At 39.5% G+C, this 16,279-nt stretch overlaps 2 protein-coding genes across 2 annotated transcripts; one reads left to right on the top strand and one right to left on the bottom strand.

Moving 5' to 3' along the window:
- Positions 1–739: 739 nt before the first annotated feature.
- LOC123662816 (ADP-ribosylation factor GTPase-activating protein 3) lies at positions 740–10,095 on the top strand. Its single transcript, XM_045597612.1, has 11 exons — positions 740–814; positions 890–1,081; positions 1,248–1,379; positions 1,664–1,777; positions 2,728–2,832; positions 4,136–4,234; positions 4,599–4,789; positions 5,411–5,512; positions 6,349–6,616; positions 7,630–7,761; positions 9,192–10,095. The coding sequence occupies exons 1-11, from the start codon at positions 740–742 to the stop codon at positions 9,291–9,293; spliced, it is 1,512 nt and encodes a 503-aa protein (XP_045453568.1). The 3' UTR covers positions 9,294–10,095.
- A 2,472-nt stretch (positions 10,096–12,567) lies between these two features.
- LOC123662815 (tRNA:m(4)X modification enzyme TRM13 homolog) lies at positions 12,568–16,279 on the bottom strand. The gene is made up of 7 exons (XM_045597611.1): positions 16,124–16,279; positions 15,970–16,007; positions 15,682–15,872; positions 14,978–15,145; positions 14,066–14,356; positions 13,270–13,391; positions 12,568–12,980 (listed from the first exon to the last, which is right to left on the bottom strand). Exons 1-7 carry the CDS (start codon positions 16,277–16,279, stop codon positions 12,654–12,656), a joined length of 1,293 nt encoding a protein of 430 aa, XP_045453567.1. The 3' UTR covers positions 12,568–12,653.

Raw genomic sequence — 16,279 nt, 5'->3', positions numbered from 1 at the left:
ACTCGCTACTAAACCTCGACGCTGGCGTACGTCAACATCACTAATTGAGTACTTATTGCAAGATGAGGATACTTCAAGACGATTTCTATTCGATATGTCGGAATCGAATTAGTAGAAAATAATTAGTTTACTGGGATGTAAAGTATCATCATAATTTACCACATCTTTACTTGTACTTTTAACAAAAAATGGATTAGTTTCTCTTACTAAAACTATTTTCAGTTCACAACTACACAAATGTGCGTCCTTTCAGGAATTTACATTGGTTGCAACCAGTAGACAAATGTAGAATTTTATGTCATAGCTGCGATATGGATTTGCCATTATATTTAATGTTATGTTCACCATAGACAATATAATGAAAAGGAGAATAAATATACATACAAAATCTATATTACATAACCATGGTTATTATATATAATATGAAATAATCGCTGCTAGACCAGCTATCGTGGGTTCCATTCCCACAAATAAAGTAAAGATAAGGAAGTATATTTTTGTTGTGATCTGATCCTTGCACGTATTTGCGGATCCTTGATTCGGGATTCACATTTATCTGTGGGGCGTTGAATACGAAACGTTAATTTCATAAAAATAAAATTTTAATCGTCTTTAGATTAGATCCTATTAGAATTTGATTAGAATGCAACTCTGATTCTGATTACAATGTTGACATTAGTTGACAGAGCGAATGAGGTGGTGACATCGTGACAACACGTCAAAATCGTTCAAAGCGAAAATGGCTGACTCTGGGCCTAGTAAAAGCGATATTGAAGCAATATTTCAAAGATTACGTTCGATTCCTGCGAATAAAGTGCGTATAATCAACTAATAACATGTGGAAGTATCGAGGTTTAGTGATGATTTTAACATTGTTGTTGTGGAGCAGGTATGTTTCGACTGCAATGCGAAGAACCCTACGTGGTCGTCGGTGACGTACGGGGTGTTCATCTGCCTGGACTGCTCGGCGGTGCACCGCAGCCTCGGCGTGCATCTCACATTCGTGCGATCCACGCAGCTCGACACCAACTGGACGTGGAAGCAGTTGAGGAACATGCAACTCGGCGGCAACGTTAACGCGGTATGGTGAAATAATTGCCCGAACAGTTGTTTGAATTTCAAGTCATTTTCGTCTAAAGTGAACATATATAACTGCGTTTTCTGCTTATATGTCTAAAAATTCAGTGGTTACTGTATTTCCGTATAGCTATAGCATAAACTTCAAAATTCGTGTTTTTCTCCCCCAGACCCAGTTCTTCCGCTCGCATGGATTAGCCACAGAGGACGCAAGACAAAAGTATAACTCTCGAGTTGCACAGTTGTACCGAGACAAGCTGAGTGCTATGTCAGAGCAAGCTATGAAGACTTATGGAACTAAGGTCAGAACAGTTCTTCACACAGTTACAATGACAGTTTTACATTTCATTTATTTCATATTATTGAAACGTCCAGAAATATTGTGCAATTATTTTAAATTGTACTAGGAACAAATGACAACATCAAAAATACATACATACATATGTAACACATTTTCGGAGTAAGATTTTAAAATGTTATCACACATGCTATAGGATTAAAATTTATTATAATTGTTTGTAACTGTTGGGATTCATTACCAATTTATATAAAATATGTTAAATAAAATAATAAAATATGTTAACAGTTGCATCTGGATCCAGCCCCGGTGGAAACAAAGGAGCCTAAGGAGAAAGAGGTAGACTGGTTTGCGGAGAATGCCAGCCTATCTGACACTAACGCTAATGACATTGCACCGCAGGTAACCCACTGCCACTTGACACAATGGCAGCACTCGCCTGTCATTCCATTATTTAATAAAGACTGTTTTTCTGTTAATTTTAATATTTTCATCAAACTGTTTTTTGTTTTATTTTTATTGAATTGAGCAATTCATATGCAATCCTTAAGTTTCATAATAAATTTTCTTTTTTGTTATCGTAATAATTATAACAGTGTATATAAGTGTGATTGAATTTTGATGTGTTTGTTTTTCTACCATTTCACTAACTAGATGTTTTGCTAAAGTAATATTTTGTTCATCTATAAATAAATATTACTTCTACTTCTGGTTAAAATGGCTTTCAATATAATTAAATATTAAAATGAAACTCAAAATCCTTTGTGTCAAAACTATGAAATATCCTGCTCAAAATCTGTAGCACTGGGGATGTACCTTGACATTACCGAATATAATAATTTTTAAACATTTTTGAATATCATATCAAAAATTGACCGCTCCAGCGGGGTTCGAACCCGCGTCTCCGACTGACCGTGTCGGCGCTCTAGCCAATTAAGCTATGGAACGATGTACCCGCTAGAGCGAAATTTTTGATATGATGATTTTTATTTTCGGTTTAAGCGAACCGTGGCGCCGTCTATCGTATATAACAATTTTTTTTATATCTGTCACCACTTCAGCGATAAGCCCATGAGTGATTCATCTTTACTTTTTTTCAAAATTAACTTCACTTTTAAATTTCTCATATTATTTTATCTGAGAAACAGCTGTCTAATAAAAAAAAAATTCAAGTTATGTAATAAGGTAGAATTATTCAATAATTATCCTTAGCATTGAAGTTTTTGGAAAAATGTTATGCTTATTCTTAGAATCTCTTCAAAGCTAACAAAATTTTAACTAAAGGCAATAGATGATTTTAATAGTGTGTAATGTTTGAGTGTGATGTCGTAATATAATACAAATTGTACCAGGAGCCCAGCACAGGGCAGGCAGTCAACAACTCAAGCTCACTAAGTTCGGCGGCGCGCCTGTGGGGGTCAGCACCACAGAAGACTGCACCAGCTCGCCGCTCGGGGGTGAGTCTAGTCGCTAATACTTGTCAGTCAGTCAGTTAGTTCAGCCTATTGCAGTCCACTGCTGGACATAGGCCTCCCCAAGTTCGCGCCAGACATACCGATTTTCCGCAGCCAGGTATAATTTTGGTTGGCAATACTAATACTTGTAGTAATAATGTATTCTATGCAGTAACTATTCAATGCATTTCTACCATATACATCATATGTAATTTGTTATGAGCATACAAATTGCTTAACGTGCTCTCCGAGGCACGGTGGGGAGACCTACAAAGACTGTACAAACGCCCAGACCACGGCAAACACCTGTATGGCAAATACAAATGTTTTTCATGTGCGGGGATCGAACACGTAACCGCCAGCGCAACAGGCACAATCCACGGTTGGTCCCGGTTGTTATCATGTACACCTCATAGCGATTGTTACTCGTAGTAAGGAATATGTATAATATTGTGAACCAAGTAATTGACTCGTCATATTTGGTTTCAAAATTAAATTTTAAGTGTCCACGTTTAAATTCTAGACATAAAATTACATTTGACATCCCAGCTACAAGAACAAAATTTTATAAAAACGCGTTTATTAACAGAAGTTGTGCCCAGTACAATAATTTGTTTATAAATATTGACATTTTTCATCTCTCTCTCAATCAATTTAAATTGCATGTGATGAATGCTTTAATTTAATGTATCTTTGACAGATGTTATGATATTCTTGATGTTCTTCTTAATTTAATTTTATTTTTTGATTTTAATTTAATTATGATTTTAATTGTAGCTTGATACTTAATTATTTGATTTGTGATTTTTTAAACTGTTTTTTTTTAATTTATTTGTTCCATAATGCCCGTAATGATTTTTGAATTTCTTTATTGATTACTTTTTTTCTCTCAATGATTGTTAATCAATTTATAGTAATGTTTTTAGTATTATTATTAAGTTTTTTGATATTGAACTATTGTTGTGAAGCATCTCTTCTGAACTTTGTCATATGTTCTTTTTTAATATCGGAAACTATTTTTGGTTAAGTGATACTATTGTGTTGTGTTTTCCTGTATATTTATGTAATACCGTTTGTTTCCAAAATAAAGTAAAAATAAAATAAAAATAAAATATATCTGCCAACACGTGTTGGAGCAGCATGCTAGATTAAGCTGTGATCCTACTCCTACACGGGGAAAGAGGCTTATGCCCAGTAGTGGGATATTACAGGCTGAAGCGTAAGCGTAATACGAATTGCGTAGTAGTATTATCATTAAGAATTATTAATTTTTTTTTGTTATAATATAATTTCATTGCCACTTCAGCTGGGCGCACGTAAAGGAGGCCTGGGAGCTGTGAAGGTAGCCTCGAACTTTGATGAGATTGAGCGAGAGGCGTTGATGGCTGAGAAACTTAAATTGGAGGTAAATAAATAGTAGTTGTAAATATTTTATAATTTTACATTTGTGGTTCATGTTAAGTGGATATTAGTTTTTTTCTAAACTATCTCTAAGGTCATTAAATTAAATACCCTATATTTAACTGAATCAGTTGAATCGACGTACTACTGTTACTTCTTCTTCTTCTTCTTCTTCTTCTTGAAAGACTATGGCTCCATCAGGTTTTCGCCGATGATTGTGCCAATGACAAGTACCTACTGAAAGTGTAAAGTCCGGAAACGGTCCGATTTGGACAGTACAATAGTGGGATAAGCCGCTTAAACTGCAGTTATACTACTGTTACTGCGCCGACATATATTGTAAAAAATGACAATCGGACCTGTCGCAGGCTTCGGCGGCGGAGTCCGAGGCGACGAAGCAGAGCCGGGAGACGGAGCTGGCGGCGCTGCAGAGCCTGGGCGCCGAGCTGGCGTCGCTGCGGCTGGCGGGCGCCGAGCGCCTGGGGCTCGCCGGCCGGGGCTCCGGCCGCGCCGCCGCCGCGTCAGTACCCTACATCTGCACCATATGCGATACTCGACGGTGTTTGTGCTTGTGTGTATTGGGCGTGTCTGGACCCCCCCACAGGAGTAAACCCTAGTGGGTTGTGGTAAAGTGAGGCATTTATTTATTATCACACGCGTGTGTACCATTCCCGTTCGGGATGGATATTTGTATTTTGTATAAATATTTCTTTCCGGTTTGAATTGCTTTCGTTATGGGAATCCCCACCGTGTCTCGGAAAGCCCATTAAGCCGTCGGTCCCGGTCGTTATCATGAATACGTGATAGCGGTCTGTTACGCGGCACCTCCCGGTAGTCTTTTTAGAATAAACACACAAGTTGTTCAAATATTGATAAAGTTTATTTTATAGTCCAAACACTGACATTAACTGTCCCTAAAAACACCTCACTTTCCTTTTCTGGATAAAAAATATATATAGTGACGCGCTGGATGGTAAATGGCAACTGACTCGACCGTATGGAAAATGGAATATTTAAAAGTAATTGAAATAGGCCGCTATTTCAAGCACCAACCGCGAATTAAACCTAGGTATAACAGGTCGTTACTCTCAGTGGGCAACACATCCGCCGACCCGCAGTGGAGCGAGCTCGGCGGGTGCGGCTCGATGCAATAACACTAACGCGAACAATCGACTTGCAGGGGCGTGTCGCACTCGGCGGCGCGCGCCATGACAGACATCGCGCAGGAGGGCGTGGCGCCGCGCGCCGCCGAGCTGGACGACTTCGGCTCCTTCATGATCAGGTGCGTGGGCTGGACGGTTGCAGCATATTGATGGTAACGAGGTATTTCGATGTGATATCTTCTTGTGGGACAGTAAACCGCTCCGTTGCGGTGCCAGTCTGTCTGGCTTCCCTTTCTCTCACGTATACGGCAGCGGTAGGTAGGCTCCTCCTCTCTGACTCTTAGCGCTAGATTTGTTTAAGTTATCACTTCTATCGGGCGTCCCGAAATGTACACGTTTTTTTTTTAATACATTTATTTAGGTAAACATTTAGTTTGATCATGTCATGTTCTTCAGCAGTGTTGTGCATACGTCTGCAAAGATTTCTGAGTTGGTTTGACCAAAAAATAACAAAAAGCGTAGTAACGCAGAATTAGCAAGTTGAAGTGGCAGTGGGCTGGTCATCTGTGTCGCAGGACCGATGGCCGTTGGAGTAGACGGGTCCTAGAGTGGAGACCGCGTCTTGGCAAACGCAGTGTAGGACGTTCTCCAACCCGTTAGACCGACGATCTACGTAAGATTGCCGGTGTAGGTTGGATGAGGATTGCGGAAAACCGGGATGTCTGGCGCGAACTTGGGGAGGCCTATGTCCAGCAGTGGACTGCCATAGGCAGAAGTAATGATGATGAGTGATGTAGCAACGCGCGCAGGGTACAGCTAGTATTAAATAAATGAACTCATGTTTATTTACTGGGATTTCTCACGTTCAGAATAAGCTCTCTTCGTTAAAAAGACAAAAAAAAAAATACAGTTTCAAAGCCATGTCAAAAATATTCAGAAGTTAAATATTCATTTTAGTTTTTTAAAATGAAAACGTACGGAGACATGAAGTGACATACGTACGTGTGCGTGTCAGGAACGAGCCGTACGGCAGCGGGGACCGGCTGGGCGGGCTGCTGGCGGAGCCCCCGCGCGAGGACGACTGGGAGAGCATCGAGCCCGAGCCCGCGCGGCCCGTGCGCGGCATGCTGGCCGAGCGCCCCGCCCCCGCGCCCGCCCCGGCGCCCGCCCCCGCCCCCGCCCGCGCGCGCCCCTCGCGCCGCGCCGAGCCCGAGGACGACTCCGCCGTCAAGAAGTTCGGCTCGGCCAAGTCCATCAGCTCCTCGCAGTTCTTCGGCGAGCAGGTGAGTCGCGTCCGCTGACACAAATCCCGTTAATGATCCCTTGCTGTGAGTAGCCTAATCGCCTCTACGGAAGGCCGATCGCCCCCGTCGTTTCACCGTATTAAAATCTTATATTTAATTTTTTGAAGTTAAAGTTCTTTAAGCACGCTCAATTTGGTGAGTAAGCTGATGAATGCGTGACGAGAGCGTTGCGAAAAGTGCGATCGGTCGACACGACAGTAAGTTGAGACTTCACTTCTTCAGGAGTTTCACTGTAATTATGTTTTTTTATTACGTTTTATTTTTATTTGGAAAGCGAACAATAGGGGATCGTACAAATTTTCAGAAAGCGTTTTAAAAATTAATCTTTATGGATATGGATATTTCCATGAAATTTTTTTTTATGGACTCAAAATCATGTTTTAATATTGTTTGTGTAAAAATCTTAGATTATTAAGTTTTTTGGTTTGTACAATTTCAAGGCATCAAATTCTCAGAACTTGACTATTGAACTTCAATAGTCAAGTTCTGAGAATTTGATGCCTTGAAATTGTACAAAAAAAAAAAAAAAACTTAATAACTTAAAATTGTGCAAATTGTACCTATTTAAATTTAAATTTTTAGTATAAATTTTCAAAATTCATATAATACAGCTTAAAACGTAACTTAAAAATAATATATAATGTATTTGGATTTGGAATCTTACATAATGAAAGAATTTTAATGAAGAGATGTCTATTGACTGCTACATGTAAAGATGCCTGATGATGGTCCAATAAAGGATCGAAACGTCGCATGAATTTGCAATTAGTGGTTTGATTGGCACCTTATGTCCACTTTCCTGCGAACCGTCAAAGAATAAATAATAATTTTGCGATTTGTCTGTCAGAGTTACCCTTGTCGATCAAAGTTACCCTTGTCAACCAAAGTTACCCTTGTCGATCAAAGTTACCCCTGTCGATCAAAGTTACCCTTGTCAATGCAAGTTACCCCGAGTGACCGTACCAGTTACCGTGAGGTCCCGTTGTCCGCAGGAGCCGCGCTGGGGCGGGCACGAGAGCAGCCTGTCGCGCTTCTCGGGCAGCAGCAGCATCTCGTCCGCCGAGCTGTTCGGCGAGCCGCCGCAGCGCGCGCCCGCCTTCGCGTCCGCGCCCGACCTGCACGAGGTGCCCGCCCGCCCCATTGTTGTTTCTCCATGTACAAGACCACGCTACATTGCCGCCAGTTCGACACCAGCAATTTATACTAAGCTAACTCCTAAAAGTGAACTTTACAATAGAGGCTTATAAAAGGGAAAAACGTGATACCTTTTATATTAATTAAGAAACCTTTTTGAAATTTGGTATCTTTAATAGTTAATTTATTCATTGCAATTTAATTTTTTTTTTTTATTACATATAAAAAACACATTTTGTCAAGTTCGCATTAGAAAAACAAACTTATCGAAAAGTCGAATTGGCGTAGTATAAATTGTTGGTGTCGAATTGATTGATGATATGTCCCTATACTATACGCGGATATATTCCTTACTATCAATAACGATCGCTATCAGGTGTACATGATAACAACCGGGGCCGACGGCTTAACGTGCTCTCCGAGGCACGGTGGGGAGACCCTAAAGGACTGCACAAACACCCAGACCATGGCAAACACCTGTATGGCCAATACAAATTTTTGTCATGTGCGGGGATCGAACCCGCAACCGCCAGCGCAACAGGCACAATCCATGGCTGTGACGTTGCGCCAATGCCTCAATATATCCGCCAACTCGCATTGGAGCACCGTGGTGGATTAAGCTCTGATCCTTCTGCTACGTGGGGAAAGAGGCCTATGCCCAATATTGGGATATTTACAGACTGAAGCGTGATTCTGTGTTTTTTCACGGGCTTTTTTCCGCAACTCGACGGTGCGCTTTTTTTGCGTGTTTGTTGTTGTTTTTTCACGGGGAGCGTGATACTATACGCAATGGTATGTGATAACAAATCCCACTATCTAGTGTAATGTCACATATTTTGCTGTTTTCAACTATAAATTATTATTTATTAAATTAAAACATCAGTAGTGACATTATTTTTATTTTCATTTAAATAACAGATATATTCAATTTTGAAATGCGCTGTCACAAAACTTTCGACTCCTCCGCATGTCACACAATATTACAGTTCACGTCCCCCTGTCACATTTTCCCCCTCCACTTGTGACGTAATTTATGAACAATAATATCGATACCAACAATTTATACTACGCCAACTCGAATTTTCGAGTTCGTTTCTTTAATGGGGGCTTGATAAAATGTGATTTATAACTACAAAAAAAAAAAATTGTTAACTACTAAAGATACAAAATTTCAAATAAGTTTCGTAATTAATATAAACGGTATCACGTTTTTAACTTTTATAAGCTTCTATGGTATAGTTCACTTTTATAAATTAGCTTAGTATAAATTGTTGGTGTCGATATATGGTCCCTAAAAACAAACACAAACATTCATCAACGCGCACCAAGCCCACGCACGACTCCACCCGAGCGGTCTACGACCGCAGCACACACACACACACACACACACTAACACACACCTCTAACTGCGCGTGCGCAGGTGCGCGAGTCGGTGCGCGCGGGCGTGACCCGCGTGGCGGGGCGGCTGTCGTCGCTGGCCAACGGCGTGGTGTCGTCCATCCAGGAGCACTACGGGTACTGACCGCCGCGACCCACGTCCGTCTGCACCTGGGTTCTCTTTTATAAACTACTAACTCGAAGATATTTGCAGCGAAACCTGAAGTTTGCAACTTGGCGGAAGTTTGCCGTCAATTTTTATATTTAACAAGTAGTAGTAAATGAGAAGTTGCTAGTTGTTGAACTTCCCAGTTGGACCTCGGGTATATGCTCCGAATCATTCTAGGAAAAAAGGCGTTGGACCAGACGCTGTCCGCTAATATCTCGAGTTAAACTAAATTGTATCGATTTCATTATTACTTATTTTGTACCAACTGAAGAAAAGTTTTAAAATCTAATTTTGTTGCATCCAAATAACCACTGAAAAATTAAAATGACGCCCGCAGGCCGTGATGCTCAGGACGACAATGATTGTGTCCATTTTTCTATAATTAGAGCTTTTTAATTTTATATCCAATTTTATATTATTACTATTATTATGGTCTTGTATGACAAGGAAGGGGATATGTTGAAATTAAAATAAGTAAATCATAGTGTAATAGATGTTTAAATATATAAAAATATAGTTCCAATTGTGTTAGCGGAGAGTTGTACATAATGTATTATATACCTAACGTAGAAGTTCTGTAGCTATTGTACAGTCCTTGTATACAGCGGCTCAGCGCTTACGTATGTTCCGTATAACATACACGCAGTCGCCATGTAAACAGGTTCATTTAATATTCAAGTTTCCAGATGCAGTTCACTTACTTTGTATGTGAATATGTTACACATTCAATTGTTTACCGGATTTGTTTTAATAATTATGAATACAAATTAAAGCTAAATATTAATTCTGTATCCTCACATCTTCCTTTAGCACTTTGAATATGCTTATAGTTCGCGTCATGTAAAAAGAACGCTGAAAGAAACTGGAGGGGGTGCGTTTGCGCATGGGTATACTCGCGCACAAGTACTACTGTTTTATTTTTTAATTAGGCTTTCACTCGCGGCTTCGTATAATGGTTATTGGTAGGTACATTAAAAAATACTAGAAATACAAGTGCGAATAATTCGAACTAAATAAGTATAATAATTATCACTTTACAAAATCACAATTTTTTTTTAAACAAAAGCAATAACAAATTTTTTAGTTATTGAAATGTCGTATTCAAAAATAATAATTATCTGTACTCTCGATATTCGTATCTTAATAGTTTTTATGTGTTTAAAATGATAAATTGATAATTGTTTTTTAGTGAAATAAATAGTAAATGGAGAATTTTGTAATTTAAAACTTTTGTGCGCGATAATAATTTGAGTCGACGTCGAACTGTCAACCGCAGTCAACCAATAGCACACCGGCAAGCATGCGACAAGTGATAAACACTCCCGTCCCCCTACCCCGTACCACCAAATAGACCGATAAATCGCTTCTGCGCAGCTTCAAGGCCAGCGTTCTTTTTACATGACGCGAACTATATCTATCTTTAACATTTTATTGTATAATATTACATGCTCTCGTTTTGTGCAATATATTTTTCTAAACTTAATGAGGTCAGTATGTAACAGATAATAAATAAAAAAGGAACAAAATTGAAAAAAATAATAAGTCTCTCAAATTAGCAAATGTCCTACAAAGCTAAGATCGCGCGAATTTGTAGAATTGGATTGTAAGTCAGCGAGGCTAGACAAATGATTGTTTGAATATCTTATTGAGTGATTGGTTTAATGGCTTTCATTTGGCCAGTGGGGCAAGGTTGATTCTGCCAATGTCACATAACACACGAACACTGTTTGCAGTTGAGATAACAGTCTCAGTTTAATTTTGAAAACAGGGAAAATAGTCAGAATCATTTATTATTATTCTTGGGCTTAATGGCTTTCAGTTGTGCCAAAGGGCACTGTCGATTTCGCCAATGTCACGTGGGATAGAAAAGACAAGAAGGAGAATGATCAGTGTGGTTGAGATTGTAAGCTACATTGATTATTGTAGACAGAAAAAAAAAATAGGCTTTTGTTGTTAAACCACAACCCGAAATAACGACAATAACATTTAAAGTACATCTAATATTTTAATTATATATTATACACACTTGGAAAAGAAAAACAGAACGTTCACATAGTCTACCGACAACTTAATTTTGTTAATTTCTATATATTTACACAAAAATGCACAAAAGGGACTAAACAACTATCATTGATTGATTGATTGGTTTAATGGCTTTTAGTTGTGCCAAAGGAGCACGGTTGACAACTATCATTATTGCGTCGAAAAATGGCCAGCCATGTACCAAAATTACATTTCTGACAAGACAAGTAACAATAAGTTTGTTGTTCAAACAATTGTTCTTTCTTGCATCAAAAACTAGTTTCCTCCGTAATTTACATAATCTCATACTTGACACTGGCAGAATGTTGCACAACGAACAGTTGCGACGCTGACATGCCATAAATTAAAGAAGAAGAAGTTTGTTGTTGTTTCCATACATTCTGATATGTAAACAAACGTTTGTCAACACGTTTTTCAATCGTGGACCGCGGCCTTTGTCTAACCTCTGTATTGTTGCTGTTAAGTAATTCGCGTATAATTGCTTACATTCCAATCCCCACTCGGTGTTTCGTATTATGACCGGCGCACAATGGCCCGTTTCACTAAATTGCATTTACGTTGTATTCCGTGGAATGTAAGAATTATATTCAGTAGGACTGGTATGGATTGTTATTATTAGATATATTTGAACTAGACTTAAGTTAAGCAGTCTCCGCATCAGTCCTACGACACTTATAAATTCGGACAATAATTTAACATTCTCTACAACACTTTGTAAATAAATTTGATACAATATGAATGCATTAGTATTTCGTATTAAATAAAGCACATATCCTACTCTCCTGCCTGGAGAAGAGGTTTTTCCAGCCGTGGGGTTACAGGTGTATCACTGTTCAGAAGCACTTGTAAAATTACTGGTACTAGTTTTTATTTCTGTTTTGTTTTCGAATTGTTAAAAATATGACCAAATTAGTTTTTTAACTATGTTATACCTTCTATGATTTGTTGTAATTATTTATAGTATTGTATTGAATACAAGTCTAGATGTCGCCGGCGCTCTACATTTTATGATCTTATATGACTACGGTTAGATTCCCGTTGTTTATTGGCGTTCTTCACACTGTTCGTTTACAGCTGTCGGCGAGCCGCGCCTCGCGCTGCCTCTAACGATGTTAGAAGTACTTTGGCATTTTGTTAACAACTATTCCAACATTTGTATAGAAGCGATAGGTTTATTAGATAATAATTATTAATAAAATAAACTATATTTGCTTCTTTTGGTTTTATTGTGAACGCTCCATACAATATTAAAAATATATAAATCTTCTTCTATTATTCAAATTCATATAACACTTAACTGCACTTCTTAGCTACTATACACACATTTTCCAACGATACGGTCGAGGGCACGTAATATACGAGCCGGGCGTCGAACCCGCACTCCTTCAGATACGACGCTCGACCCCAGTCCAAGAGAATCTTAGCACGTTTCCCGATTTCCTCGCGTTGCACCTGGCTAAGGATCAGGTTCCTGGCGCCCCGGTCGCCCCCTGCCGCCCCGGCGCCCCGGTCGCCCCCGTCGCCCCGGGCGCGCCGCTCCCGGCTGCGGCCGTCCCCGCACGTCGCCCACGACACGATGCCCAGGAGAACGTTAAACTCCTCCGCATCCACGCCTACTTCCTATTGTATAAGAAAATACTGTTTACACTGAAAATATCGTAACATATTCCAACTTTTTTTGTTTTCATTCAGGGCTAATATTTGTAATGCGATCTATAATAGCTATTTAATTTTTATGGCTTGGGTAGTGTGTCATGGGTGACGTTACACGATGAGTAGTGGCCGTTTGAAATGTGGTGGGTTGTGGTCTATCTGGCGTGTGATGTCGGATGTGGGGCGAGGGCTGTAGTGTGCGATGTGGGACGTGGTGTGTAGTGAGGGTTGTGGTACAGAAGTGGGGGAGTGGTACCGCGAGGGGCTGCGAGGCCAGGCAGGCGGCGCGCTGGCAGCGGTGGTGGCAGCAGGTGGCGAGCACGGCGCCGCGCACCGCGCCCGCCGCGCCCGGAGACGTGATGCAGCGCAGCGCATAGTCTAGTCATGTACGGCTTTGAGTTAACAACAGCAACTGGTAGAGGTGAGGTAGGGCACAGCAGGAATTTCCTGCTCAAAATATGGAGCAGCCCGACTGGGGTAGTGCCTCGACCTTACAGAAGACCACAGGTAAATAATACTGTTTTCAAGCAGTATTGTGTTCCTGTTGGTGAGTAAGGTGACCAGAGCTCCTGGGGGGATTAGGGGTTTGGGTTGGCAACGCGCTTGCGATGCTTCTGGTCTTGCAGGCGTCTATAAGCTACGGTAATCGCTTACCATCAGGTGAGCCGTACGCTTGTTTGCCGACCTAGTGACATAAAAAAAAAGCAAAGACTCGAAACTAATCAGTAACAGAACTACCAGTTGGTTCGCACTACTTTCTGATTTAGAATCGTTATGATCGTCGAATAAAATTAAGGCGAAATCACAATCTAATAACTAGTTAAGTCCCGCAGTTTAATCCGCGTTAATGGGAAGAAAAAGTGAACAAAAATATAAAGCATATAAATCAAACTCAAAAAGAATTTTTCAATTTGGACCAGTAGTTCCTGAGATTAGCACGTTCAATCAAAAAAATAATTCAGCTTTATAATTTTTTAGAAGTTTTTTTTTATTAATTTTTGTTTCTGTAGAAACACAAAATTAGGCTTTCGAATAATACAAATATAAATTACCAGTAGCGACTCCACAGAGGTGTTTGGCGAGACCAACTAGAGCATTACAAGCGCTCGCGGCCGGTACACGCTCCAGCGCCAGATGCGCGAGGTCCGCTCGGATCCTCTGGACGTTAGAGGATTTATCTGAACTTTTCTCTACACTATCAAGTCCAGTGCTCTGGTTTCCATGTTCTCGAGTGTCGCGCAACTTATTGTCGCGTTTATGGCGCAGCGACGCCCGGTCTACGAGAAGTACATTACTGTCTGTACCTTGACACCAGGCCCACCATGCATAGTATGATAGGTGACCTGAAATACACAAAATTATTGTTCAACAAAGTTAATTTATAAGTGCAGCACAACAGCTTTAAACAGCTCTTTCTAAAATTTTTGAAACAAAGTTGTAAAAGGAGAATGATTCAATGACAATCATTTAGAGAGTAGAAATGATTACAATGTAATTCAGAGTGTAAATGATATGGTTTTTTTTATATCACTAGGTTGGCAAACAAGCGTACGGCTCATTTGATGGTAAGAGATTACCGTAGCTTATAGACGTCTGCAACACGGGAAGCATCGCAAGCGCGTTGCCGATCCAATCCCTAATCCCCCCCAGGAGCTCTGGTCACCTTACTCACCAACAGGAACACAATACTGCTTGAAAGCAGTATTATTTAGCTGTGATCTTCTGTAAGGTCGAGGTACTTCCCCAGTCAGGCTGCTCCATATTTTGAGCAAGAAAATCCTGTGCCCTACCTCAGTTAAGTGTGAATTGGTTTTTACAATAGGATAGAAACTCCTATACAGATTGATATGAAGATGATAACATTAGATTAACCCCAATTATTAACTACACAATAGCAGTACATTTACAGCAGTGAAGAACAATAATAAAAAATGTACCTTTTCCAGCCCCTAACTCTACATAGCAAGTGTTAGGTTTGCAGAGCTGCTCATTTTCCACAATGTGCAACAGCTGGGAAGCCTGTCTCAAGTGTCGTAATGAACTCTCAGTTCGGCCAGGCTCATTGAATTCATCTAGTACTGTCGTATGGATTGGTTGCTCTGGAAACGTTAGTATCTTGTCTTTCAGATGACCTGTGAAGGCAGTAGAATTTTTAAATACAATCTTGATAAAAAAAAAACTATATTGAAATTTGTAATCCAGGTACGCTATTAGCATTTATAACTTGTTTATTTTATTGTTTAATTCAATATTTCAAAGTCTAACTTATTTTGGTGACAGGTCCGAATAAACATTCAATTCATGCTTGTGGTAGTTTGGCTAAATTATGTTTGTATCAGACAAACTAGCACAAGCACAAATTTGTTTATTCAGACAATATCATTTTAGAAGAAGAAGCAACTTTAGAAGCATTTAGGGCCTGTTTTGCCAAGTGTGGATAGAGTTTACCTACAAATAAGTTACCTACAAATTTTGTTTCATTTCAATTAATAAACTATACATTTAAGATACATATTTTCCAATAGATATATCTCATAAATATAGTGGAATTTGATGAGTGAATTGATTTGAATTTGGCTAAAAGGAGTAATACATTAATAACTTTTATCTGTTGGATATCATCATCCACGACTGGTGAAACAGGCACATAGTTTTAGTTTTAACTTACTGTCGTACAAAGCATTAACTTTATCAATGACTTTTAGTATTGTCTCTAGCGGTATCTTGCTGAGTGGTATGCGGGGAAACTCTTCCGGCTCTGTAGCATCATTGATATTGGGTATTATGTACTCTGGTTGCTGTTGTTGGCGCGCATTGCAGATAGATAAATGCTTTTCAAGTTTACTGGCATAACAGGTACTGAAAATAAAATTTTAGAATATACCTTATCAGCTGATATAAGTATTTATATATTTTTCTTAGAATATTTATTTATTATTTAAAAACGGAAACTTACTGCTTTGGATCATTCGGACAAGGTATACGTTTATCGTCCTGAAAATTAAGAATATGTAAGAATCTGTTCCATTTCTATTGCGTTAATTTTGTTAGTGAGGCTATAATGTTAGGTTACTGAAGTACTGGATAAAAGGCGATAGATTGCGATGTACCTTGCCATCTTCAGTTCTCGGCTGCGGTTCGTGCTCACCGCAGTACTGTCTTCCTGGCCGCACAGTCATTCTACACAATCGCTTCTTTCTCATAACATAGTACTGACATTGAGGGCTGTTTGAGGAAAATTTCGATTGTTTATGTTCTTCGTCCAT

The sequence above is a fragment of the Melitaea cinxia genome, chromosome 19, assembly GCF_905220565.1.
Source record: "Melitaea cinxia chromosome 19, ilMelCinx1.1, whole genome shotgun sequence".
NCBI classification, from domain to species: domain Eukaryota; kingdom Metazoa; phylum Arthropoda; class Insecta; order Lepidoptera; family Nymphalidae; genus Melitaea; species Melitaea cinxia.
The sequence above is the reverse complement of the archived record's forward strand: the minus strand, read 5'-3'. Positions and strand labels throughout refer to the sequence as shown.